At 39.9% G+C, this 25,075-nt stretch overlaps 1 protein-coding gene across 3 annotated transcripts in view; it reads right to left on the bottom strand.

Annotated features, from left to right (window-relative positions):
- Positions 1-382: 382 nt before the first annotated feature.
- The window catches only part of PRRC1 (proline rich coiled-coil 1), a 36,031-nt gene continuing 11,338 nt past the window's right edge, over positions 383-25,075 (bottom strand). For 2 of the 3 annotated variants that reach the window (XM_086770668.1, XM_086770669.1), the window contains 7 exons: positions 24,534-24,917; positions 23,121-23,278; positions 17,283-17,385; positions 12,775-12,938; positions 11,314-11,417; positions 8,555-8,657; positions 383-1,891 (listed from right to left, as the gene is read on the bottom strand). In XM_086770668.1, the coding sequence (XP_086626794.1) occupies positions 1,682-1,891; positions 8,555-8,657; positions 11,314-11,417; positions 12,775-12,938; positions 17,283-17,385; positions 23,121-23,278; positions 24,534-24,917 (1,226 nt within the window). In that variant the 3' untranslated portion in view covers positions 383-1,681. Of the gene's footprint in view, positions 1,892-7,028; positions 8,474-8,554; positions 8,658-11,313; positions 11,418-12,774; positions 12,939-17,282; positions 17,386-23,120; positions 23,279-24,533; positions 24,918-25,075 lie in introns of those variants that run through there. The other variant, XM_086770670.1, reaches the window with a different exon arrangement.

Below are 25,075 nucleotides of genomic sequence, written 5' to 3' on the forward strand. Positions count from 1 at the left end.
TTAATTTTAACTCATGCCAGGGTACATAAACCTACTGATGATTGCATGTCCTCTTCCTTCGCATCATGGAGGATGCTGTAAGCAGGGGACAAAAGGGCAACATTCAACACTTGTACACTGCAAAATGAAATGACAATAAAAGCTAAGATACCTTTACTGAACAATGACAAACAGAAGTCCCTGTATCATCCTTTGAGTTTATGATACGAAGAAGTGCTCCCAACAAAAGACCTCAAGACTGCAAGACACATTCTGTCTGGTCTGTTTTTTTTCAGACAAGATAGGCATTAAAGTATGTGCCAGATCTGTAACCTGACCATGTTTCAACAAACAGATGTTCATCAGCTGTATTAAAAAGCAAACCTTTAAAATAGATACAATCCTGTAGCAAAAACATTTATTCAACTAATTTGCAGAGTAGGCCAATTAAGGCAAAATATACTACTTGGACATAGACAGGCTTGCACTGGGTACAAATATGAGCTGGCTTAACAGTATATTGTATATAAAAATGCCCTTTGAAAGCATCTAAAAAGGCAAAGGCAGAGCGATATAAGCTGAAAAACTGCTTCTTTAAGGCAAACCAGAAGTATTTGTTTATTCTTTGTTTCTTAAAAAACCCTATTATTTACCAAAATATTTTCTTCACAATTACTTAGATATTTCTAAATAAAGATTTAAGATTGTGTGAGCATGGATAGAGGGCATTTATAGCCATGAAAAAAATCAGACGCCACTGAAGACTTATAAAAGAAACAGTGAGCTCATGACATCAAGGCATTTAAGACTTTGAAATGTTTAGAAAACCCAGGACAGTAAAGCAAGTGATACACACCTCACCATTTTCCACATCACACTGTTGACAACCATAATTTGACAGAAGAAATTAGATAATTCCATACAAAATATGAAGTTTGGAAGCACTGGAGTAAATTCTGTTGTTGAAATCGCTAAGATAATTTCACATGTACATGGTAAAACCCCTCGAAGCAACTTGAAATAGTGTTTTAATTTGACATTAATTTCATTACTGTTACATAAAACGTTGCAGCATGGAAAATGAGATTTCAAAATTATTTAGCAACAACTTCACCTAATGGGGCACGGCCTTGTGCTCCTCTTCAGCAGCTGACCATTATGTGTTGTAAAAACTACTCAGCATCACTCCTGAGAACTTGCAAACAGATATCAACCTACAACATGTTAAGAATCTCCTAAGCACAGGCCCCAGGAAAACACCTAATACAGAAGGTAGTCTCTCTGGATTGAAATGCATATATAACATCTATGTTGTGCTGTCAACAAGTTTATATTACTATAAACTAATGTAATAGAAATAGCTAAACAACGAACCTCTTCTTTATAAAAGTATACTAACTACAATATCTCAGCATATGCCTAGGAAGGTGTCAAATAATAGCACATTCCACTTTACAAACCGTAATGCTATTTGTCCCAGTTTTAAATATAAGTTTGTTCTGATTTCCTGTTCTGCGAATCATACTGGAAACCATATAGTAGTTAAAAATTCACTTCTGCTATTAGAAATTACCTTAACTTCTTAAAAAGTAAAATACAGTTTACAGTTAGATTAGAAATCTGTGTTGTATCCAGAGAATTAGCTTTCACTTCAGTTCTAGAATCAAAACGAGTATTCCTTTATGTCATGGATCGCATTCTTTCAAACGGTCCTGGGGGGTAAGCGTTGTTTGTACATTCCTGCTAGAGCCTTAGCTGCACTGTAGATCATCTGTCGTCGGGACATGCCTGTGAATACCAGGTGCCAATCAGTCCTGTTGACATTCGGTACACTCTTCTCAAGCACTTCGCCCACGGTCACCAACAGGCCCGACCATCTCAGATTGTAGTCCTGAGGAGTGAGGCTCTTAGCCTGTGTAAAATTTTGAGAAGTGATTATTCAAAGAGTTCGAAATGCATAGTTTCGTTTCCGTCTTCACCATTACCAACTTAAGTAATCATTCTTATATCAATAAGACTACATGGCAAATTAAAGGGTCTCAGAATCCATATTTCAGATTGCCCCATAATTTGCCTAGCCAATTATACTTTTTGGATTTGTATAACATGATCCAAATGACATCTGAACAGCAAAAAACTAAAATACAATGCTTAAGACATTCCGCCATTACCAGGAAGCAATTTTCTCTTTTAAAGTAGCCAACAGACGGAATCAATAACAATACATATTTATACAATGACTCTTACCCTCCAAAGCTTTTAAAAACAGTTTAAAATGTCCCTCTGAAGCAAGCAAGAGGCAAACTCAAGAAGAGAGCTGAGCCTGGTGGAAATGGAGGACTGAGGTATTTGCAGTGAGATCACAGAGGAATTACACACTGTAATTCCCTGAAGCTGAAAGCAGAAGGGAAACAGTGAGGGAAGTATCACTGTGTTTATCTGTTCTGATGCTCATCCTAGGCAACCACCTCTGAACACTGTTGAATACAATGAAGAGCAGAAGACTTTTAGCCTCAGTAAGACTGTTCTTAGTATTACTCTGTTCATAGTATTTCACATTGGGCCCAATTCTTCATACAAACTTTATTTTGACAAATAATTTAGTTAGTCTGTTTCCAGTGCACGTACAGCAGATTAAAGTTCATTAGTGTGTTCCAGCCTTCCTAAAACTACTGTATTGCAACAATAACAGCATATATGTTTCTTAGAATATGCAGTCTGCTCCAACATTGAAATAACTTGTTATTATCAAGAGGTACATAAAAGACAGATTTCTTAAGCAAAGGAAGAGGAAATTTTCGTTATCAGTCAGAACATATTGGCAGTAAGAAGTAAATAAGAGTGCATCTAGCCGCAAGGAGGGACTGAATATCTGATTATGATATCTCTATTATAATCCACAATTGGACATAACTTCACAAAAACTGCTACAAATCAGTAAGCTTAAAATAAAATTAAAAAAAAACTCCCTAACTTTGCAGTAGTTTCCCCTCATGGTTGCAATTTGTGGCTTAGCAGAAAACAAGATGACACCTGGTCACTTAATAGATAGAGGTTCTCAAAACAAGCCCTCAAATCCACCTTTTTAACCTTCTCAAATCAAGCGTTATTTAGTTATGAACAGCCCTGAGTCTCCTATTACGTGCTCAGAAAACTCTATGCCATTGGTAAACATGTTAACAAAAGAGTATCTATACTATATGGGCAGTTTAACCACTACTTCCATTACACAACAATAAAACACACAGCTATTAGGAATTCTGAGAAACATAATTGCTTTTAATGTTGCCTCTATGAAATCTTTTGTACTGTGAATAACAAATAACATTGCCTAACACATACATCTTCTCTGTTCTAAGTCTGAAACACAATTACACAATTTTTTCTTGTTGTAATCTACACTTTGCTTAAAGATAATGGACTGGATTTATACAAACTATGTTTCTAGCATACCTCTGAGAGAAACCCACTCTAATTCTAGAAACACATAATAAGAACAAAGGTAACAGCTGGTGCACGCACACAATGAAGAGCTCAATGATTCACCATCACACGTTATGCATAAGTTAACTGAAATATGTAATAGCAAGACTAGGAAAAATTTAACTCTGAAGGTATGAAACAGCTATGTTTTGCTGTTGATGTATATACAAAAACAGGAGAATAGAATTTGATCTAATTCAAGTTCAAAGGTTTACAGTTCCACTGAAGCTGTACGATATACCAAGCTATACACTAGATGGACTGCACAAAAATTTAAACAATAATTTTTTCTATTACAAAGTAAACACTACTTTTCAAAGTTACAAAGTATATTTACGTAAGAGAAAAAAATACTCAAAAAGCTAACCTAGTAACTATAGTTTTTAAGTGACAAAAGAAAAAATATTCCGTGAAACAAGAATTAAAGATACCTATTGTGCATTATGTTTAAAGAAATCACTTAGCTCACATCAGTGCTCCACAGAGAATGTGACAATTATTTAAGCATAACTTCACATTACTGTGCCTATTTTCATAGCATCATAGAATGGTTTGGGTTGGAAGGGATCTTTAAAGATCATCTATTCAACAAAGTTGTATTTGTTTAATTAATTTTTTTTTCCTATAGCTTCATGCCTTTCTCCACTCTTTTTGAAAAGCATTCTGGAAAGCTACACAGAGACAGAGCAATATTTCTCATTTTGCTACTCATCAGCTTTTCAAAGTTGTAAGAACTCCGAAAAATAAGAACTAAAACTAATCCCACAAATGTTCATTCTACTGGAATTGGTACTACAGAAAAAAAAAAAACCAAACTAAAGTTACCATTTGTTTTCTCAAAACAACCCCCTGAGGATCAAACCTCAAACAGTTTTGTTTTGAAATTCTTCATGGAAACATTTATTTTAAAATAATTTTCAGACCAGAGTTAACTAATGCATGACTCATATCTGCCGCCAGGCAACATGCAGTGTGACTGGAGTTTGGAGTAATTCCCAGTGCATGTCCCAGAAATGTAAACAATCTCATGAAAACTTCTATTGGTGGTATTTAAGAACTAACTGCACAGTACGGCATTATTTTCAATGGGATGAACCAAGAATCATAGAATAGTTTGGGCTAGAAAGGATCTTAAAGGTCATCTAGTTCCAACTCCCCTGCCATGGGCAGGGACACCTTCTACTAGGTCAGGTCGCTCAAAGCCACATCCAACTTGGCCTTGAACGCTGCCAGGGACAAGGCATCCACAACTTCTCTGGGCAACTTGTTCCAGTGCCTCACCACCCTCAGTAATGAACGTCTAATCTAAATCTACCCTTTTCGGTTTAAGGCCATTATCCCTTGTCCTATCACTACATGCCCTTGTCAAAAGTCCCTCTCTAGCTTTCCTGTAGGCGACCTTTAGGTACTGGAAGACCACTATAAGGTCTCCCCGGAGCCTCCTCTTCTCCAGGCTGAACAGCTCCAGCTGTCTCAGCCTGTCCTCATAGGAGAGGTGCTCCAACCCCCTGATCACCTTTGTCGCCCTCCTCTGGACTCCCTCCAAAAGGTCCATGTCCTTCTTATGTTGGCGGCTCCAGAGCCAGATGCACTACTCCAGGTGGGGTCTCACGAGAGGGGAGTAGAGGGGGAGAATCACTTCCCTTGACCTGCTGGCCACATTTCTTCTGGTGCAGCACACGATGCAGCTGGCTTTCTGAGACTGCAAGGGTACATTGTTGGCTCATGTTGAGCTTCTCATCAACCAACAGCCCCAAGTCCTCCTCAGGGCTGCTCTAAATTCATTCTCCACCCAGCCTGTATTTGTGTTTGGGATGATATTTCCAACACTTAAATTTTACAGTTTCAGAAATCTTACATCATTGTCAGAATAGCACAGTCAGAAGAGAAAATCAGTCTTGCCTTTTAGGTGAGTTTATATGTTCATGGTGAAATTAAGTCCAAGAACAGATCTGAAGGAGAGGTAATCCTTTATTTATTAGGAATGAGTTTCTGGAATACTAATCAGTAGAGTATGCTGTCCGTTTGCTGGTAATTAACAACATAAACAACAAGGTTTTATGAGTTTTATTAAAAACTGAATGGTAAGATTTCATTAAATGCCTAAATGAAGTCTAAGCTACTTCACTGAATTGCTAACATGTACAGGTGTGCACACAGATACTTCACTATCACAGTTCTGTTGGCATTAGATGAAACTCTAATACATATGTGAAGTAAGTTAAGGAAAGGCAACAAAGCCTTCAGAAAGACAAGAGTGCTTACTGCACCTCCTTGGTGCAATTGCTTAGTGCATTACTCAAGCTGCAGAGAGAGATGTCCTTCCACACCTGAGGAAGAATGAGCATTCTTATTTTATGTACGTTGTCGTAGTTTAGCCCTGCTTCGGACCAGACTACACAGTCTCTCTCTGACTCCCCCCACCCTCTGAGGGAATATGGAGACATAATATAAGAAAAAAGGCTCAAGGTTTGAGATAAGGACAGGGAGATATCCTTAAAGTTACCATTATGGGCAAAACACTCAACTTGGGGAAAACTATTTCAATTTATTACTAAAACCAAAGCAGGATAATGAGAAAGAGAACAAGATAACTCCCCCCCCGCCCCAACTCCCTCTTCCCAGGCTTAACATTATCTCTACCACCTTCGCCCTCCAGAGCAGCATAGGGGAGAAGAGGGAATGGGGGTTATCGTCAGTCCATCACACATCGCTTTACACCACTCCTTCCTCCGCAGGGGAAGAACTCCTCACATTCCTCCCCTGCTCCAGGCTGGGGTCCCTCCCATGAGCTACAGTCCTTAGTGAAACTGCTCTGGCGTGGGTCGTTTTTCCACAGAGTGCAGTCCCTCCAGAACGGCTGCCCCAACGGGGACCCGTGCATCCGCTTGCCCCAGAGAGGGGTCCACCACAGGCTGCAGGTGGATCTCTGCTCCTGCGTGGACCTCCATGGGCTGCAGGGGCACAGCCGGCCTCACCAGGGGCTGCACCTCGGGCTGCAGGGGAATCTCTGCCGGGAGCAGCATTACTGCTCCCCCTCCTTCTTCACTGACCTTGGCGTCTGCAGCCGTTCCTCTCACAAGAAATTCTTCACAACCGGCTCAGGCAGACGCCTCTCAGGTTCTCGTCACATCTCATCTCCTCTCCACTTCTTGCAGCCAGGCCAGGCCAAGCCGGGACCAGATGGCGCCCAGCAGGAGGCCAGAGAGTGAGGGCCGCAAGGCCCACAAGGCTCACGCCTACCCCTCTCTGCCCCTGCTCCAGCTTCTTCACATCTTTTTTTTTTTTTTTTCCTGTTTTTCCCCTTCTTAAATACATTATCACAGAGGCGTTATCAGGGAACATTCTGACACCAATTGTCTTGGCCCTGCCCAGCAGCGGGTCTGCTCTGGGCCCAGCAAGTCCACCAGACAAAGGGGAAACAACTTCTAGCAGCTTCTTACAGAAGCTGCCACTGTAGCCCCCTTCACTCAGTAAAACCAGGACACACGTAAAGATTCATGAGGGTTAATTCTGAGTCTCTGAACTAGACTGATGATATTTTAATGATAAAGTTTATTTCCTTTTTGAGGAAGTACTACTTTGTCGTTAATTTCTTCTTGCTTAATATTTCCTCTTGTTTAATTTCTTCTTGGAATATTTCTTCTTCATTAACAGAAAGGTAAAACTAGTGCTTCCAAGTGCCATGTATTGCAGAATGAGACTTGATCAAGGACTGCTTTGCCACAAATGCCTGAAGATTTTTACGTAATAAATAAAGATGATTCAAAAATAGTTTTTATCCTCATTTTGTAAATTAAAACATTCAAGTGGATGACGGGAAGACTGTGGATGTTATCTACCCAGACTTTAGCAAAGCCTTTAATACAGTCTCCCACAGCATTCTTCTAGAGAAGCTGGCAGCTCATGGCTTGGACAGGTGTACCCTGCAATGGGTTAAAAACTGGCTGCATGGCCGAGCCCAGGGAGTTGTGGTGAACAGAGTTAAATCCAGTTGGTGGCCAGTCACAAGGAGTGTTCCCCAGGGCTAGGTGGTGGGGCCAGTTCTGTATAATATCTTTATCAACGATCTGGATGAGGAGATTGAGTGCTCCCTCAGTAAGTTTGCAGATGACACCAAAATGGGTGGCAATGTTGATCTGCTCAAAGGTAGGAAGACTTTGCAGAGGGATCTGGGACAGGCTGGACCGATGGGCCGAGGTGAACTGTAAGAGGTTCAACAAGGCCAAGTGCCAGGTCCTGCACTTCAGTCACAACAACCCCATGCAATGCTATGGGGGTTGGGGAAGAGTGGCTCGAAAGCTGCCCGGCGGGAAGGGACCTGAGGGTGCTGGTAGACAGCTGGCTGAACATGAGCCAGCAGTGTGCCCAGGTGGCCAAGAAGGCCAACAGCATTCTGGCTTGCATCAGCAACAGTGTGGCCAGCAGGAGTAGGGAAGTGATCATGCCCCTTTACTTGGCACTGGTGAGGCTGCACCTCAAATACTGTGTCCATTTTGGGGCCCCTCAGTACAAGAAGGACGTTGAGTTGCTGGAGTGTGTCCACAGAAGGGCAATGAAGCTGGTGAAGGGTACGAAGCACAAGTCTTATGACGAGCAGCAGAGGGAACTGGGATTGCTTAGTCTAGAGAAGAGGAGGCTGAGGGGAGACCTCACTGCTCTCTACACCTACCTGAAAGGAGGCTGTAGGGAGGTGGGTGTTGGTCTGTTCTCCCAGATAACTTGTGATAGGACAAGAGGAAATGGCTTCAAGTTGTGGCAGGGGACGTTTAGGTTGGATATCATGAAACACTTCTTTACTGAAAGAGTGGTCAGGCACTGGAACAGGCTGCCCAGGGAAGTGGTGGAGTCACCATCCCTCGAGATGTTCAAAGAACATGTAGACATGGCACTTCAGGACATGTTTTAGTAGGCATGGTGGTGTTAGGTTGACAGTTGGACTTCATTATATTGCAGGTCTTTTCCTCCTTAAAGATTCTATGATTCTAAGTGGAGCAACTGTCAGTAAGAACTGACATCATAAATGAAATTAAAACTTAAGCTTTATGTCTTAACTGTTAATCCAACATTTGTGAGAAAACTGAAAACTCACCTGCTGAACATATTGCAAAGGCACTGGTGTTGCTTGGGTAAAAGCTTCCAGATGAATTCCATGAATTGGATCCTCAATGATCAGACATCCAATGTCAAACCACCTGCAATGACATGCAAGTTACTTTACTTTTGGGTACTGAGTATCACTCAATTAAAAACCAACATGTTAGTAGTTGAATTATGACCATTTAAAAATTGTACATTACACTCTACTATCAATGTATTCATAATCTATTAATGAGTTTCATCAACGTTTTCAAGTATTTTTCACATAAAATTTGCATACATCAATTTATATATATTTAAAAAGTATAGTGCATGTGTGTGTGTGTAAAATACAAAATATACATGAAAATATATAAAATACATGAAACTTACAGAGCAAAGAAACAAAGAAAGGTGGTGGGATGAACATGTGTGCAAATACATTCTTTTGGCCATGTGTATCATGCTACAGTTTTCATTCAATCTTTGAAAGAATATTTCTCATCATGATAACATTCCCTAACAATTAAAAAAAAAAAAAATCTCTTTATCATTCATGTACAATATTCAGAGGATTTTTTTTTTGTATGTCTAATCCTGTAACAATAATTCAAATGATTTAAGAGAAACACTTTTGCACCTTTCAGAAAAGATGATGCCTGCTGTAGCAGACACATGAAAGGTTACTGAAGCAATAGCCGAAATGGTTCCTGATCTAGCTTGCAAAAACATTAAATCATTTCTCCTTATCAACAAATTAACAACACTGACATGATCCAAAGAAAACCAAGGGCAATGCATCATCACTACCTCACTGTATTCAATTTCTGTAATAGTTTTACAGTTGAATTGCCACAAGAGAAACATACTCCAGGGAAAGCACAAACACAAGATCAAGGCCAAGAATCACAAAAGATCTAAAAGGAAAATATTATTCTAGTTGTTGATTATGTATTATATACATGACTACATATAAATTGTATTTCATTCTCTGAAGTGTGAGAAACAAGGTTGTTTTTATAAAAAGAAATGCAAGACTTCAATTTTAAGAAATGACTGGCTGCGTCACGTAAGCTTCATGTTAAGAGTTTAGTGGAGCAAGACAGGAAGAAGTACTTCACTTGCATGATCTTCATAGACAGGAAGAAATACTTCACTTGCATGATCTTCCTATGATGTTCATAGGAACAGAGCACTGGAATGCTCTGTGGTAGTAGGCTAACTCACCTGCAACTATGAAAGACTGTTGAGAAAGCTTCATGGGTTAAATGTAACTTGCTCCTGATTAACAAAGGAGTTAAAATGGTAAAATACACTTAAAAGAGTTTGCAATATTTTCTGCAAATAGTATTCAGGACATGCAGCTGGAAGGGAAAGTAATGTCCTTCAGCTGTCTGATAGACAACTGAGAAGTTTACATGTGAGCAGTGACTGATCTGCGAAGTACAGAGCTCTTAGGATTGATGGGTGGTTACTTGGAAACTCCTCTCCTTTGGACATGTGTACAGAATATCAGCAAAACACTGACTGCATCTGCCATATTAGAACTGTAACATCACAATGCTCACTTCAGAATAATAATTAATTACTAGCACCATGACCTATAATTTCACTGCAGAAAAAAACAAGGGCTAAAAATACTTCAACTGTTTTTTGTAGCACCATGCAAGGAAGCTTTCAGTGTTGCCCACTGAATAAAAATTAAAGCATGCATTAAGTTATTCTTCATTTCTACTGTAACTAATATCAAAGATCAAGACATTCTTGGGGCCTGTCATGTGTGGACAAAAGACCTAGCATTCTTTTCAGTAACACTGCAGTCCTGGGTGAGCTTTTTCATGCTAAGTACCTTAAGCAAAATTTTCAGATTTAGGAATAAGTAAATTCATAGGCTGACAACAGCAATTATTTTGAAACAGAGGTCTAATTGTCATAGTTACTCCTTTGTGGAAATACAGTAAAACATCTAAGTTAGACTAAACAGAAATAGATACTAACCAAAAATTAAAACACTTCCTACTTCTATTTACTTCACCATTGATCTTCCACTAAGGATACTAAATGTACCTTTAAAAAAGGAGCAAGAGAAGAGTATGTGTCAAAAAAATAAGTCACCCCATCATGTGAACAAAAATGCAAACATCAGAAAAAAACTATTTAAGTTTGTATTAAGAAAAACATGACATTGCCCTTAGTGTTTTGGAAATTAATTATAAAGCTACTTCAAGACCTGTCTGTCAAAATGCATGTTGTACAAAATCAAGTTGTAATGTATTTGAAAACACCATTGTTATGTTTGTGCAGTGCAAATTAAAAGCAGTAAGTACATTCTCTTTGAAAGGAAAATGGATAATTTATTATCTGATAAAATCATGTTACTAAAAATGCTGGAACATCTCTCAGAGTACTTTCTGAACTGAATACAGTTTCAGAGAATGAGAGAGTGTGCACCCAAGAGTGAGCAAACTACTATCCAAATTCCAGCTGTTACAGCTCCTTAATTTTATCAGTTCAGTGTAACTTCATTGTGTTTTTATATCATGAATCTTGAAAAAACTGACAAAGATTTTGTATATTAAGGTCTCAAGATGTCTGGACAAAAAGTTGAATATCATCACCAAAATCAATTCTCCCAAAGCAATACTGAAGATAGACTCTCTCCTTTCTTTGCTTAAAGTGATACCGCTAGCAACTCTTTATAGGCCCCTCTGAGTCAACAAAGAATATTTCGTGGGTTTTTTCCCCTCCTAGAAATGTACTTAAAGTTCTCACTTGTCAGGAAGCAATTCCTCAATGAAGTTTTCTACTGATACAGCAGGCTGTTTTTCATGTATAACTCCCGTCCGACGCAAGCTGTCTATCCTTTCTTGGGCTCCCTAAATGGTAATATAAGCTGTTAGACAACATTCTCTTTGAATCACAAAATAGTACAATGCTTACAGATGAACGCAAAAAGAACTGTAGAACATACTTTTCAAGTTAAACAGAAAATATGAGAGATTTTGAAAAATTACTCTTATTTCAAGATTAGAAAATAAAAAACCAAAACTCATGAAAAGCCATAATGGAATCCCAAACAGTACAAAAAACTATGATAAAACTAATTAAATACTGTAGTTTGTTATTTTCTACGAAAAAGGCCTAGATTAGCATGCAAAGAATTCCTAACCTGTACCCATGCAAAGTTTTACTATTAGTTAAAGCATGAGTATGTATTTCTGTTACTCATACTGACATTTTTGCAGCTAAAGACTTGTCAGGTTTAGATCCTTTAAGCGCTTTGCACCAACTTTGTGAGACCAAGGGAGAGAATCTCTTTGTTGTAGTACCTATGCAACTAAGATGTAGCAATCGTTTGCTCCAAACCTGTTACCACTCTGCAGCTGTAATAGGAATACTACTACTACTACTACTACACTGCAGTAGCTACATAGGTACAGGAACATACACATTATCCTCGTTTACCTCAATATAAAATGGTATCAGCTAATAAGTTGCTATAAGGATAGGTTTTACCCAGCTGTGAACAATGCCACAGCAGTTAGGAGAAAATATTTCCTTTTTAATGAGTAAATTATTTGCTTACAGGGTTTTTAGTTATTGGTCAAGCAGGTGGCTGCACCTAGATACACCTGACAAGCACGTACATTTTTTAAATCTGGTGAAACAACCTTTGCCAACCTTTCCTCTGGGCCAGCAGACCTGTTTGGAAGGCTGCACAGAGAATTCTTACTTTTTAAACATAACATTGATCCGTTTGGGAAGATCCCTGACAAGTGTTGATCAAATTATCTTTGTTCTACAGAATTAGTGGGGAGATAACTCAAGTCTCAAAGAGTCTCTTTTTACTTCTAACATTCCCAACATGGTCTGCTAGTAATAGACCAAGAAGAAATGCTTGATATACTTTGAAATTACAGTAATATCACAACGTGTGCTAGCTGTGATGCCAATCAATAACAGTATAAGAAAACTGACATAAACAGTCTTCATTTGCTGTAAATGTGTTTGCAAAAAAAAAAAAACCAAAAGAAGCAAGCTTTTTTCAACAAGCAGCTTTAAACTTATCCAATAATCCAGGTGGCAATAATAAAAAAAAAAAAAAAAAAGGAAATTTTTACCTATCCCACAAATTGATGTTCCCTTTATGGAAAATCACATTCTTCTGGGTGAATGTTTCCATACTGTCTCTTTGCATTGGAGATACTTTAGTATTGCTATATAACAACTTACTTTTAAACCTGCAGCATAGCCGACAGGTTGGGGTGCAATGTTAGACTGTGCAGCCTCTCCAGTAACAACAGCCATTCCAAAGACTTCTTGAAAGGCATCTCGAATTGCTGCGACTTTTACCTCTTTATTAGAAGTAACCACTATGTCCAGTTCTCCCCCAGTTTCTGTAAAAGACATATATATGCGCATATATTTTTCCTCATTCCCATTATAAGCTAGTTCAAATACATTCTGCATCTTAAGAATATGCTTCAGTTGGTCTTCTCTCTTCTCTTTCTCATGAAGAAAAAGTAACTTAAGTTAGCAAGAAGTAACTTTTACTTTAGCAAGTAAAAGTTATATGAATAGCTAAGTGATCCATGGATGGAAGACAGACAACAGGAACAGATGGTTGTTCAGCACCTGAAAAAAAAAAGGATACCACTCATTTAAGATGACAATTTATGGATTTAGAAGAATAACTCAGACATCAATTTCTAAGGATGTTTTGGTGTTCTGGGAAGTGGTAAGGAACATTGGTGTGGCACACAAAGTCTTACTTACGAAAGGGACCTTAAGATAGATGAGGTTCATAAAATCCAGTGAACAGCTGTCAAATTACAGAAGCTTTAAAAGAAAGGCTTGCATTACTATCTAATTGTCCCCGGATTGCAAATCTCAGTGTCATGTCATTGCCTGTCTGCCTCCCTACAGCTTTATCCTGGTTTTAGATATTAAATACCTATGGAAACAAAAGTATTTCTGAATTACTCCATATGGCAGTATGTCCATAAACAAAGATGAGTTTTCACTAAACTTTTTAAGAACAAAGCAGTTCATGAATTAGAAGAAATCTAAAACTACTACAAAAGATTGATGAGCTCAATTATACCTCACATCCGTCTATCACAGATGGATCATTTTTATTGTCAAAATTAATTTATGCAAAAACATCTCATAAAACTTGTCCCAGCTTTCCTAAGAATAGCTTAAGTGTTTTTGAAACATGAAATATGACATCAGAGAAAGCTGCATAAGTAAATTGCTTTGTGATTGTGATCCAGCGGGGCATTTCTTATAACAACAGTAGCAAATTAGTGAAAAACCAGCCTTTGAACCTGTCATTTCCCAGGCCCACTGACTGTATTAAAACATGTTAAGATATCTTTAAAAAGAAAAAAGGACAGAGCCCACTGGTTTTGCTTCTAAACACTAACACTCCACCTGATTACACATGCTGACAAAATCTGCAGTATTTATCCTGATGTAAGAAAAATTCCTCCATTGATAATGATAAGCCTGAAGCTTAAATTTTAGAGAAAAGAATCAGTTACAGGAACTTTCTTCTTTTTATGACAGACTGACAGAGATATGCCAGAACAGTAATAAAACATTCTGTTTGTTTTTCAGGCTATTTTAAAAACTTTTGTTTATCAATTGCTTTACTGAATGGAATTGGCTGTACACATCACTGAACTTTGGGCAACTGTTTTAAATACTAGGTAACAACAGGACTAAACGATTATTCAAAGTATCTTTCTTCACTGATTCCTTCTCGATACAAATCACATTAACATAAATAAACAAGTGCTTAATACAGGCTTTTGCTGAAGTTAGCCTTGCCTGAGTGCCCAGGGATAGAAAAAATGTTAAATACTTTTTAATGCAACTAAAACCTGTAACATACCTAGTAAATTATCGCATAATAACATAAGAGTGGTAACTGTGCCCCATGTTTACGTATTGCAACAGCAGAATACGGATTATGCTCTTTTGTATTAAGGATCATTATCTATCAAAACACATCTTTTTCATCACAGATACTATAGAAGGGAAACAAAGATATTACACGCATTAAAAGAAACTATTTGTCACAAGATCTGTCACATACTATGTTAATACGGAAAAATTAAAACCTAAAATATAAAAATTAGATACACCTTGGTAAATTCAGAGACAGAACTGTCACATCGTTAGGCTCTGACACTTGAACATGAAATTTCACTCTAGCCTGTGTATTATAAACTGAAATAACAGTTCCACATAAAATTTAAGATTCCCTGTCATCTTTTGCTATAAAAGCATATATTAGCTTATAAGGTTACCATTTCCTGTGCAGACAGAAATTTTCTATTCCAGGTGCTTGCCTCAGATGACATATTCACTATGTGCCAATAAAAACAGTTCAGCTCTTTTCAAGAAAGAGATTACATAAAGACTATTTGCTCACATGAAAAAAAAAAAAATTTCAACCACTTCGTCCTGAAGCTTTAGTAATTTGGTGTGAGGAATCTGAAATTGGTTTGGAACTGCAGCAGTGGAGAGAGAGCAGAGAGAAGTGGGACTACTTGTTTTTGAGGACTCGGCTTTTGTTGATCCCAGAAAACATCTCTAGAAAGAAGTAAATACTAAGTTTACAGATCTCTGCCTTATTTCCACATCCTGTAATTACAAAAAAAAAAAAAAAAAAGCAGTATATTAATGGCCAAGCTGTATACAGATACTTTCCCTTACAACATGACTTCAGAGAACTTTCAGATAACCACTGCATTTGCTTACTCAAACTGAATCTTACAAGCAAAGCATTTGATTAGAATTCCCTCTTCTAGGTAATGTTATTCTGTCCAATACAGTGTCAAACTATCCAAACTGTCATTGGACGCTGGCAGATTTTATTTTAAAAAGGGATGATCACGATTGCAATAGAAACCTTAAATAGTTCAACAAATTGTGTATAATCAACTGTATAATCACTGTAGCTTTGCATTGCATCTTGTCACTCCTCTCAAATACTTTCTCAGTTGCTGGCTGGCCTTCTCCCTGATTTCATATCCCACCACCTCCTTGGATATTTTCCCTTTAAATGTAAGACTATTAACTACTCTGCAATAATTAGGTCTTCTTCCCCTTTTATTCCACATACTGTCCACTGGTTTAGTACGATAGTGCAGCAATGTGGTTAGCTTGATCACAGAACAGGTCCAGCTGAAAAACAGCTCAGGAAAAAAAAAAAAAAAATGCAAAAACATTTTAATAGTTTCTTCCCAGCCTTATCAGTTTCTTGACCAGCTTCACCTACATGCAGACAAAGGACAGTACTGTCACAGCTAAGAAGGGGGACTGCTTACCAGACTACTGGAAGGAAGGAAAAAAAAAAAAAAAAAAAAAAAAAAAAAAAAAAAAAAAAATTCAAAACCAAACCACCACCCTGGACAAATTACATCTTTTGCTTCCCCGTATTAATGAAGTAGAAATCTCAGGTCAGTCACATGTGACATGCAATGTACTCTAATAAAACAAAAAAATGGTGAATACCACAATGCTTTTCCTTCCTATTAATTTTCAAGCTGTAATTAAAATGCTATGCTTTTCCTTCCAGGATCAATGCTCAGCAGTCCTTCAGACTTCATTAGATCATTTTAGAATTTTAATGTTCCTACTACCTGATTCAGTAACTGCTTCAAGTTTTCCCAATTTCCTAAAAGTAGTATAAGTAATATTAGGCTAGAAAAGTGGAACAGTGGAAAGTCAGAAGAAATCCTCAAAAGCTACATAAATACCTCTACCCTGTTGACGCGGAAGTAACGGACACTGCTGACGACCAATATGATCAAGCAAATGCCACTTTATTGCCTAGATAGCTCAGATTATATGGACATAGCAGGTCATTCATTGATTGGTTAGTATGTGCTGTCCGTACTCCTAAAGTCATAATTTGATTGGTTAAAGATGTATACTGGATATAGTCACGTATTTCTTACTTTGTCTATTGTACCGTTGCTTCTCAGCATGTATACTCGCTTTGTCCATTGTGCTCAGGTCCTGTTCACTTTGCTACATTCGCCCATATTCCCATCCGCATGGCTCACTTCGCTACATTCGCGTACATTGATACACTTGCTCATATTCCCATCTACTACATTGAGGGCCTACTGCCTGCAGAGGCCTCTGAAACAGTCCCATTGTGTCTGGATTGTTCACTACGTGTCCATTGCTTTCCAAATATCCCACACTACCCTGTGCCTCTCTGAATACACCTACCTTTCGGCTTGTTTTAACTGTAATGTGATGGCTTACACAGTAGTATTTAAGCATGTGGTCCAAAAGAACACATACAGTGTAGTTTAAACTCAACTCCATAAGGCTTTAAATAGAGACGTAGTGGGAGAAAACAATATGCAACTTACAGATTATAGACGAGGTCTCTTTATTGTTTGGGATTGTTTTTCTGTATAACTTCTGTATAACTTTCTGTATAACCTCATCTTTCACAATCTGAATTAAAGAGTATTACTATCCCACTGTCTGAACTATAGTGGAATACAAAAATCAAATGAACCTCAAGACACACATAAAGAGTCAGCCTCCAGAGTAAGAGTTTGAGTTATACACTTGAGAAATTAGTATAGCATTGTGATTTTGAATTAACACACTACATATACAGATTTCAAGTGTAAAAACAGTCTGCTATTATATTAGCCTCTTTAACATTTACATTTATTACTTCATAGTTTGTCACAAGCACTTACTGATATATGGAACCATGCCAGGATCCAGCGTTGTGATCATGGTCTCCACCGAATGTTTGGTTTTATCAAGAACAGACTTCACCATGGGATTCTCAGCTACACCCTAAATTTAAGTAAATAGATTTCCATATTATGTTCTGTTTTTTTCCTGAGAAACTCAAAATTTTACAGGTAAAAAACAAACAAACAAAAAACAAATATGAAGGACCTTTATGTTTTTCCTACCACATTTACATTTTCTAACACCTATTAAATCTCACTGATCGGCACAAATGCTACAGGATGACTGTTATGGCAGGACTTTTCATTTACAACATAAAGTTCAAATATCATCCTTACCATTCTCCTCTGCATTAACGTTGAAACAGTCCCATTAGTGATGGTGGGCAACACATCTGATATAGAACTACCAGAAGCAAAGTTACAGATTGCCAATGCTAATTATAGGTATCATCAGACTAGGTAGCTAGATTAAGACTGTGATAACTCAAGCCAACCTCTTTCCTAACCTTCTTAAAAACACTAGGATCTACTTTTGAATGGTCCATTACTAACAAGTATTTCTAGAGCAATTCCGCTCTCTCACAATTTGAAGTTTGTTTACTACCTTAACAAAAACTGAGTGAATGCTATGAGATCCTCAGAAACATTTTAAGTAGGAATTTCCAGTTCTAGCATCTTTCCAGTAATTCAAAGCCAATCAGTACTTATCCAATCAGCAGTCTAGCTGTCTAACTAACATGAAGTCATTATACATCAGCAGATAATCAGGTTCCTGAGCAGCAAGAAGCTGCTGTCTCTGCCTGTGCCTTTATGTTCATCAGCCTTGCACAAGCAGGGAGAAATAATCCCTAGTTTTATACCAATGCAAAACATGACGTTATCATCATGGATATATCACGGAAACGTGGTGGGACGACTCATATGACTAGAGCGTCAACATGGAGGGGTATAGGCTTTTTAGAAAGGACAGGAAGGGGAGACGAGGAGGGGGTGTCGCTCTCTACGTCAGCAACAGGCTGGAGTGTGTGGAGCTCTGACTGGGAATGGAGGAGGAGCTGACAGAGAGCTTATGGGTCAGGATTAGAGGATGGGGACGGACAGGGGATGTTATGGTGGGGGTCTGTTAGAGGCTGTCTGGCCAGGAGGACAGAGCAGACGAAGCGCTCTACAGGCAGATAGGAGCAGCCTCATGGTCACAGGCCCTGGTCCTCATGGGGAACTTCAACCACCCTGACATCTGTTGGAGAGACAACACGGCAGGGCACAGGCAGTCCAGGAGGTTCCTGGAATGCGTGGATGACAACTTCCTCCTGCAGGCGACAGAGGAGCCGACAAGGAGGGGTGCCATGCTCGACCTTGTGCTCACCAACAGGGAGGGGCTGGTGGGGAATGTGAAACTAAAGGACAGCCTTGGCTGCAGCGACCATGGCACAGTGCAGTTCAAGATCCATGGGGCAGCGAGGAAACTACATGGCAAGCTCTCTGCCCTAGACTTCAAGAGGGCAGACATCGGCCTCTTCAGGGACCTGACGGGCCAAGTGCCATGGGAGGCAGCCCTGGAGGGAAGAGGGGCCCAAGAAGGTTGGTCTATATTCAAGGAGCACCTCCTCCAAGCTCAGCAGAGGTGCATCCCGATGAAGAACAAGTCAGGCAAAAAGGCCAGGAGGCCGGCGTGGATGAGCAACTGGACCAACTGAAAGTAAAAAAGGAGGCCTATAGAGGGTGGAAATGGAGACAGGTAGCCTGGGAGGTCTACAAAGAGGCTGCGCGAGTGGCCAGGGATAAGGTAAGGAAGGCCAAAGCCCTGACAGAACTGAATCTGACCAGGGATATAAAAAGCAACAAGAAGAGCTTCTATAGGTATGTAGGGGACAAAAGAAAGTCCAAGGAGAATGCAGGCCCCCTCCGAAAGGGAACTGGTGTCCTGGTTACCCAGGACATGGAGAAGGCTGAGGTTCTCAATGACTTTTTTGCCTCAGTCTTCACCAATAAGGGCTCTTGTCTCACCACCCAAGCTGTAGAAGGTGCAAGCAGGGACTGTGAGGATAAAGAACCGCCCACTGTACTCAAAGAGCAGGTCCGGGATCATCTGAGGAACTTAAAGGTGCACAAGTCCATGGGACCTGATGAGATCCATCCGCGGGTCCTGAGGGAACTGGCGGATGAAGTTGCCAAGCTGCTGGCCATCATATTTGAGAAGTTGTGGCGGTCTGGTGAGGTCCCCGATGACTGGAAGAGAGGGAACATAACCCCCGTTTTTAAAAAAGGGAACAAGGAAGACCCGGGTAACTACAGGCCGGTCAGCCTCACCTCTGTGCCTGGCAAGGTCACGGAGCAGATTCTCCTGGAAACCATGCTAAGGCACATGGAGAGCAAGGAGGTGGTTGGTGACAGCCAACATGGCTTCACCAAGGGCAGATCGTGCCTGACCAATTTGGTGGCCTTCTATGACGGGGTGACGGCATCGGTGGACAAGGGACGAGCAACTGACATCATCTACCTGGACTTGTGCAAAGCTTTTGACACTGTCCTGCATGACATCCTTCTCTCTAAACTAGGGAGACATGGGTTTGATGGACGGACCACTCGGTGGATAAGGAGTTGGCTGGATGGCCGCACTCAGAGAGTGGTGGTCAACAGCTCGATGTCCATGGGGAGACCGGTCACGAGTGGCATCCCTCAGGGGTCCATGTTGGGCCCAGCCCTGTTCAACATCTTTGTCAGTGACAAGGACAGTGGGATAGAGTGCACCCTCAGCAAGTTCGCCAGTGACACCAAGCTGTGTGGTGCCGTGGACACGCTGGAAGGGAGGGATGCCATCCAGAGGGACCTTGACAGGCTGGAGAGGTGGGCCCGTGCCAACCTCATGAAGTTCAACCAGGCCAAGTGCAAGGTCCTGCACCTGGGTCGTGGCCATCCCAGGCACAAATACAGGCTGGGCGGGGAATGGATTGAGAGCAGCCCTGAGGAGAAGGACTTGGGAGTGCTGGTGGATGAGAAGCTCAACATGAGCAGGCAATGTGCCCTTGCGGCCCAGAAGGCCAACCGCATCCTGGGCTGCATCAAGAGAAGCGTGGCCAACAGGTTGAGGGACGTGATTCTGCCCCTCTACTCTGCCCTGGTGAGACCCCACCTGGAGTACTGTGTCCAGTTCTGAAGCCCCCAACACAAGAAGGACATGGACCAGTTGGAGAAGGTCCAGAGGAGGGCCAAGAAGATGATAAAAGGGCTGGAGCACCTCTCTTATGAGGACAGGCTGAGAGAGTTGGGGCTGTTCAGCCTGGAGAAGAGGAGGCTCCGGGGAGACCTGATAGCAGTCTTCCAGTACCTCAAGGCGGCCTACAAGAAAGATGGGGAGAGGCTGTTCAGTAGGGCCTGTTGCGATAGGACAAGGAGTAATGGTTTTAAAATAGAGGGAGGTAGATTTAGATTGGATATTAGGAAAAAATTGTTTACACTGAGGGTGGTGGAACACTGGAACAGGTTGCCCAGAAAGGTGGTGGAAGCCCCATCCCTGGAAATGTTCAAGGCCAGGCTGGATGAGGCTCTGAGCAACCTGATCTAGTTGGGGATGTCCCTGCTCCTTGCAGGGGGGTTGGACTAGATGACCTTTGAAGATCCCTTCCAACCCTAACCATTCTATGATTCTATAACACTGTGACCCATAATGCACTTAAGCTTGAAATTTCTACCAAGTTAATTCTAAGTCAACATAAAAGAAGAATTTTCCATGTCAGCAGAGTTCAAACACAAATCTTTTGAAAATTCAGGTCATGGCTGTCTTCATTGCTCAAACAGTCAAATATGCAAGCTGTCACATGCAATGACTGCAATGGTATCCAACTCTGCCTCTGACAAATTATGTGGAAACGAGTCTTGGAACTGCTATGAGATTGCTCAGCCATCTTTGACAGATCAAAGGAACTGAAACGGTCTTATCCGATTCTAGACCACTAACTTGTCAATTCTAGATTGTTGCAGTCTTGGATATTATCTAGCTTGAAGGAAGTTTTACAATGAGAGTAGTGAAACACTGGCACAGGTTGCCCAGAGAGGGGTGGTAGATGCGCCATCCCTGGAAACGTTCAAGGCCAGGTTGGATGAGGCTCTGAACAACTTGATCTAGTTGAAGATGTCCCTGCTCCTTGCAAGGGGGTTGGAAAGGATCTTTAAAGGTCATCTAGTCCAAACTATTCTGTGATTTCTTAATCATAGTTTCTTAATCACCAGAGGAAAAAGGGTAGGTCAAACTACTTCAAAGATAGAAATAAAGATAAAGGCTGCAACTACTGTGTAAGCTCTTCAACAGGGAATCCAGGATGCATTTCTGTAATAATTACCAGTTAGCCTCCCAGATTCTGGCTGATCCTTAAAAAACACAGAGTCTGATGTATGCTTACACACATCAAGAACTTGGTAGTTTCAGTATAATTAAATGATTCCTCATTCTTTCGCCTACGAAATTCTCAAAAAAAGGTCACTGAATGCACAGAGCACAAGGAATGCTTAATACTTCAACCAAAATCTACACATTTTATTATTGAAATCAAGTATACAGACCTTCTCCATAAATAGAAACAGGACACCTTTTGCATTCTACTAATATAAAGGAACATGTATGAGATTGGCTTTTCAACTAATTTGCAATTGTAAGCTCTGGTACTTTCAAAAGGACTACAGAATCATGTTACAAGAAAAATGTTCTCTTCTGGAACATTACCATCTATTGCAAATATTAAGAGGAATACGAGTACCAAGAGGACATTATTATTTAAAGGACAAAAGAACATGTGTTTTTATGATCATGAGAATACATCTCTCCTTGAAAAGGGCAGCATGACAACTCTGCTCTCACTGTATTGATGGAAGATTAATCTTGCTCTTTAAGAATGTATCACTGTCACCATGTGTATTCCTGGAGTAAGGAACAGCTCAGTCTGCCATGTCACACACAACTTTTTTTCCCAGCTTCTCATATTCAAAAGGGCTTGAAAGTCCCTCCAAAACTCTGCAATCCCATTGGGACATCAATCTTGACTCTTCCTTCACATTTAGCATTAGACAGTCCAGAAAATGGGTATTGCTCTTGAAGATGGTTCAGTGTTTACAGACAGTCCTTACATCTTTTTGCCAAATCTTCATGACCTTACTTATGTATTTGTCACAGCTCCAAAAAGGTTACAGGCTAATTAAATTCTATTTCATGTTGCTGCTTATTTCCTCTGTATGACTAGATCACACCACAAAGAGTATCTATACTGCACTATATACTCCATGCCTTCTAGCAGAATAGAAAAATCACACAAAATATCTTAGACACTTACTACGTAAACTGTTCCTTGGTGGAAGAAATGCGTATTTGTCTCTCCTTGGAGAGACTTGTTTGTTATAGAACAGGCAGGACTTTCATCCCATAAAAATCAAACTTAGTTCATTAGGAAATTATAAAGCAACAGGATATGCAAATAATTCTGGTGAGGTAAAACAGACTTCTGCACTGTGAAGTAAAAATTAGCTTTCAGGTCTGAAAGAGGTTCTAAAGATTTACCTGATTTAAGAAGATGTGACACTACCTTTTTGTATGTTTATCTTCCTGTCACAAGCACTAAAATTAACGTAGAACATGTGCATTTGTGCAGTCTTCCCTCTTCTATACAGAGGAAGAGCAAAAGCACACTTTCAGCAAACAGCACTACTAAAAATAGCAACTTTGCACATGAGGCTGGAGAAAAGATAGGATTTACAGTAACATGCATTTAAAAAATAAGATATGCCTTATCATAGTCAGTAAAAAATGGTAAACGCTCTTCAAGGGTAACAGACAAAATCCCATACCTTTATAAATCCCCACAGTCCTCCAGCAGGTGCTCCACCTTGGGCAGCAGATGCTCTGGCGTCTTCACACTCCTCAGGAAAAGTGATTGCAGAACCACTTCCAGGAGCCAAAGGTGATGAGAAAGTTGCTTGTTTAGTAATAGGATCTGTCAAAACACCTAGTAAGAGGGAAAAATAAAACAGAAGTGTTCATTTATTTTACTGCATTTAATTTGTTATACAGTAGCAACATGCAATTGTTTAACAGCAAAATGAGCAAGAACAATAGAAGAATACTGGGCTGATTCACTTCATTTCTTGAAGGCCCCAGAACAATTCTGCTTGTTAAAGGTTAGCAAGTACTACTCTAAATTAGTTCAACAATATCTGCTAATAGAACTGAGACTGTCTGTACATTATGTATAGAATTAAACAATGATTTTTTTCTTAGCAGATTAGTTTAATAGCTGTGCTTTTTATTGTATTCAAATTTTCATAATAGGCCCTCAGTAGAGGAAAAAGAAGTACAGGTGTTGCTCCCTATACAAAGAGATAGCAATGTTCTCATGCATAATAGAAGAGAGAAGTAGGAAATTTTCTAATCCTGAGCACTGGAAATTAGTAGCAACACAAAAAAAGAAGCAAGGAAATGAATAGCTTTACATACTTTAAAGGAAAACAAAGGAAGCTCAAACAGTAGAAAATTTGCCCCATTACTCAAGCCTATTTTAACAGATTTTCCAACACTAGCCTTAATCAAGAGTTATTTTTATTTTACACTGCACAATGGATAGGTCATTGTAGACATTTTCCTAATACAGACTACTTAAAAGAGAAATCACCAGTAATTGTAAAAGCCTGACCCAACTGCAGTTGAAGAGCCAAGTTTCCATTCCACTAACAGAAAACTACATCAGTTCTGCAACTACAACAATTGTTTGCATGGAAGGTATGTATTTTTAGCTGCCCTAATGCAATTTAGTGGCTGGAAACAAGAAAATAGAAGCTGATGTCATGTGATGGACAGCTTGTCACAGATACCTTTTCAGAACAAAACCCCGAAATTTATGAGATTACAGCCTGCGATATCATATCATTCTGTGGAAATATGATTGCTGAAGTCAGTTCCCTGATCTAAACAAAATATAGGTATATATGTCCTGCAGGGCTTTTGTGTGCAAATTACCAAAAATAAAGCTCTCAAAGATTTTTCTGTGAGCCTGAATGCTAGCAGATCTCTACTAAAGAGGACTCCATCCTAGACCATGACTGTATTTGAAACACTGCTCCCCCTTCTTCTGAGTGCAGCTACATTAATTAAGTGTACCGATAATAAGGTTGAACTTGCAGTACTCTGGCAGAGTGGTGGAAAAAGCCACCCAGGAAAAAGCCATCCTGTCTCACAAACACGAAAGCATATGAACAAAAAGTTACCTGTGACTGGAGGTGCAGAAAATGAAGGCATCAGTGGACTCTGTGCTGCTCGACCAGCATGACCTCTGGTAATGTCATAGGTTGAAGACATGCAAAATCCTGAAATGGGAGGACCAGTGGGAGGTGCTGGAAGACCAGGGCCAGTAGCAGAGCTTAATGGAGGAGGTGTAGACAACTGGGACATGGAGGTATTAAAAGCTGAAGGGACAACAGGAGGTGGGGCAGGAGTTACAGGTGGTGCAATAGTAGAAACCGTTGCAGAAGGCACAAGTGGAAGAGAAGCTGAAGTCATCACAGGAAGAGGAAGCGGAGACGCTCCAGATGGCAACGGCGGTGAGTATGCAGCAGATGTCATGCTTGGCGTAGCAAGGGGACTGGATAAAGCTAGGCAAAAAAAAAGAAAAGAAAAAAAAAAGAATTTTAGAAATGCTGAGCCTTAATCTCAGAGATTATATAATTGTTCCGATATTTTGCAAGATATTTTTAAGTCTTGACCTGGTCTGCTTTTTTCCCTTCAAAGTGAATTTTAGTTCTGCTTGAGT

This window comes from Chlamydotis macqueenii, chromosome Z, assembly GCF_036417535.1.
Source record: "Chlamydotis macqueenii isolate bChlMac1 chromosome Z, bChlMac1.mat, whole genome shotgun sequence".
Classification (NCBI taxonomy): Eukaryota; Metazoa; Chordata; class Aves; order Otidiformes; family Otididae; genus Chlamydotis; species Chlamydotis macqueenii.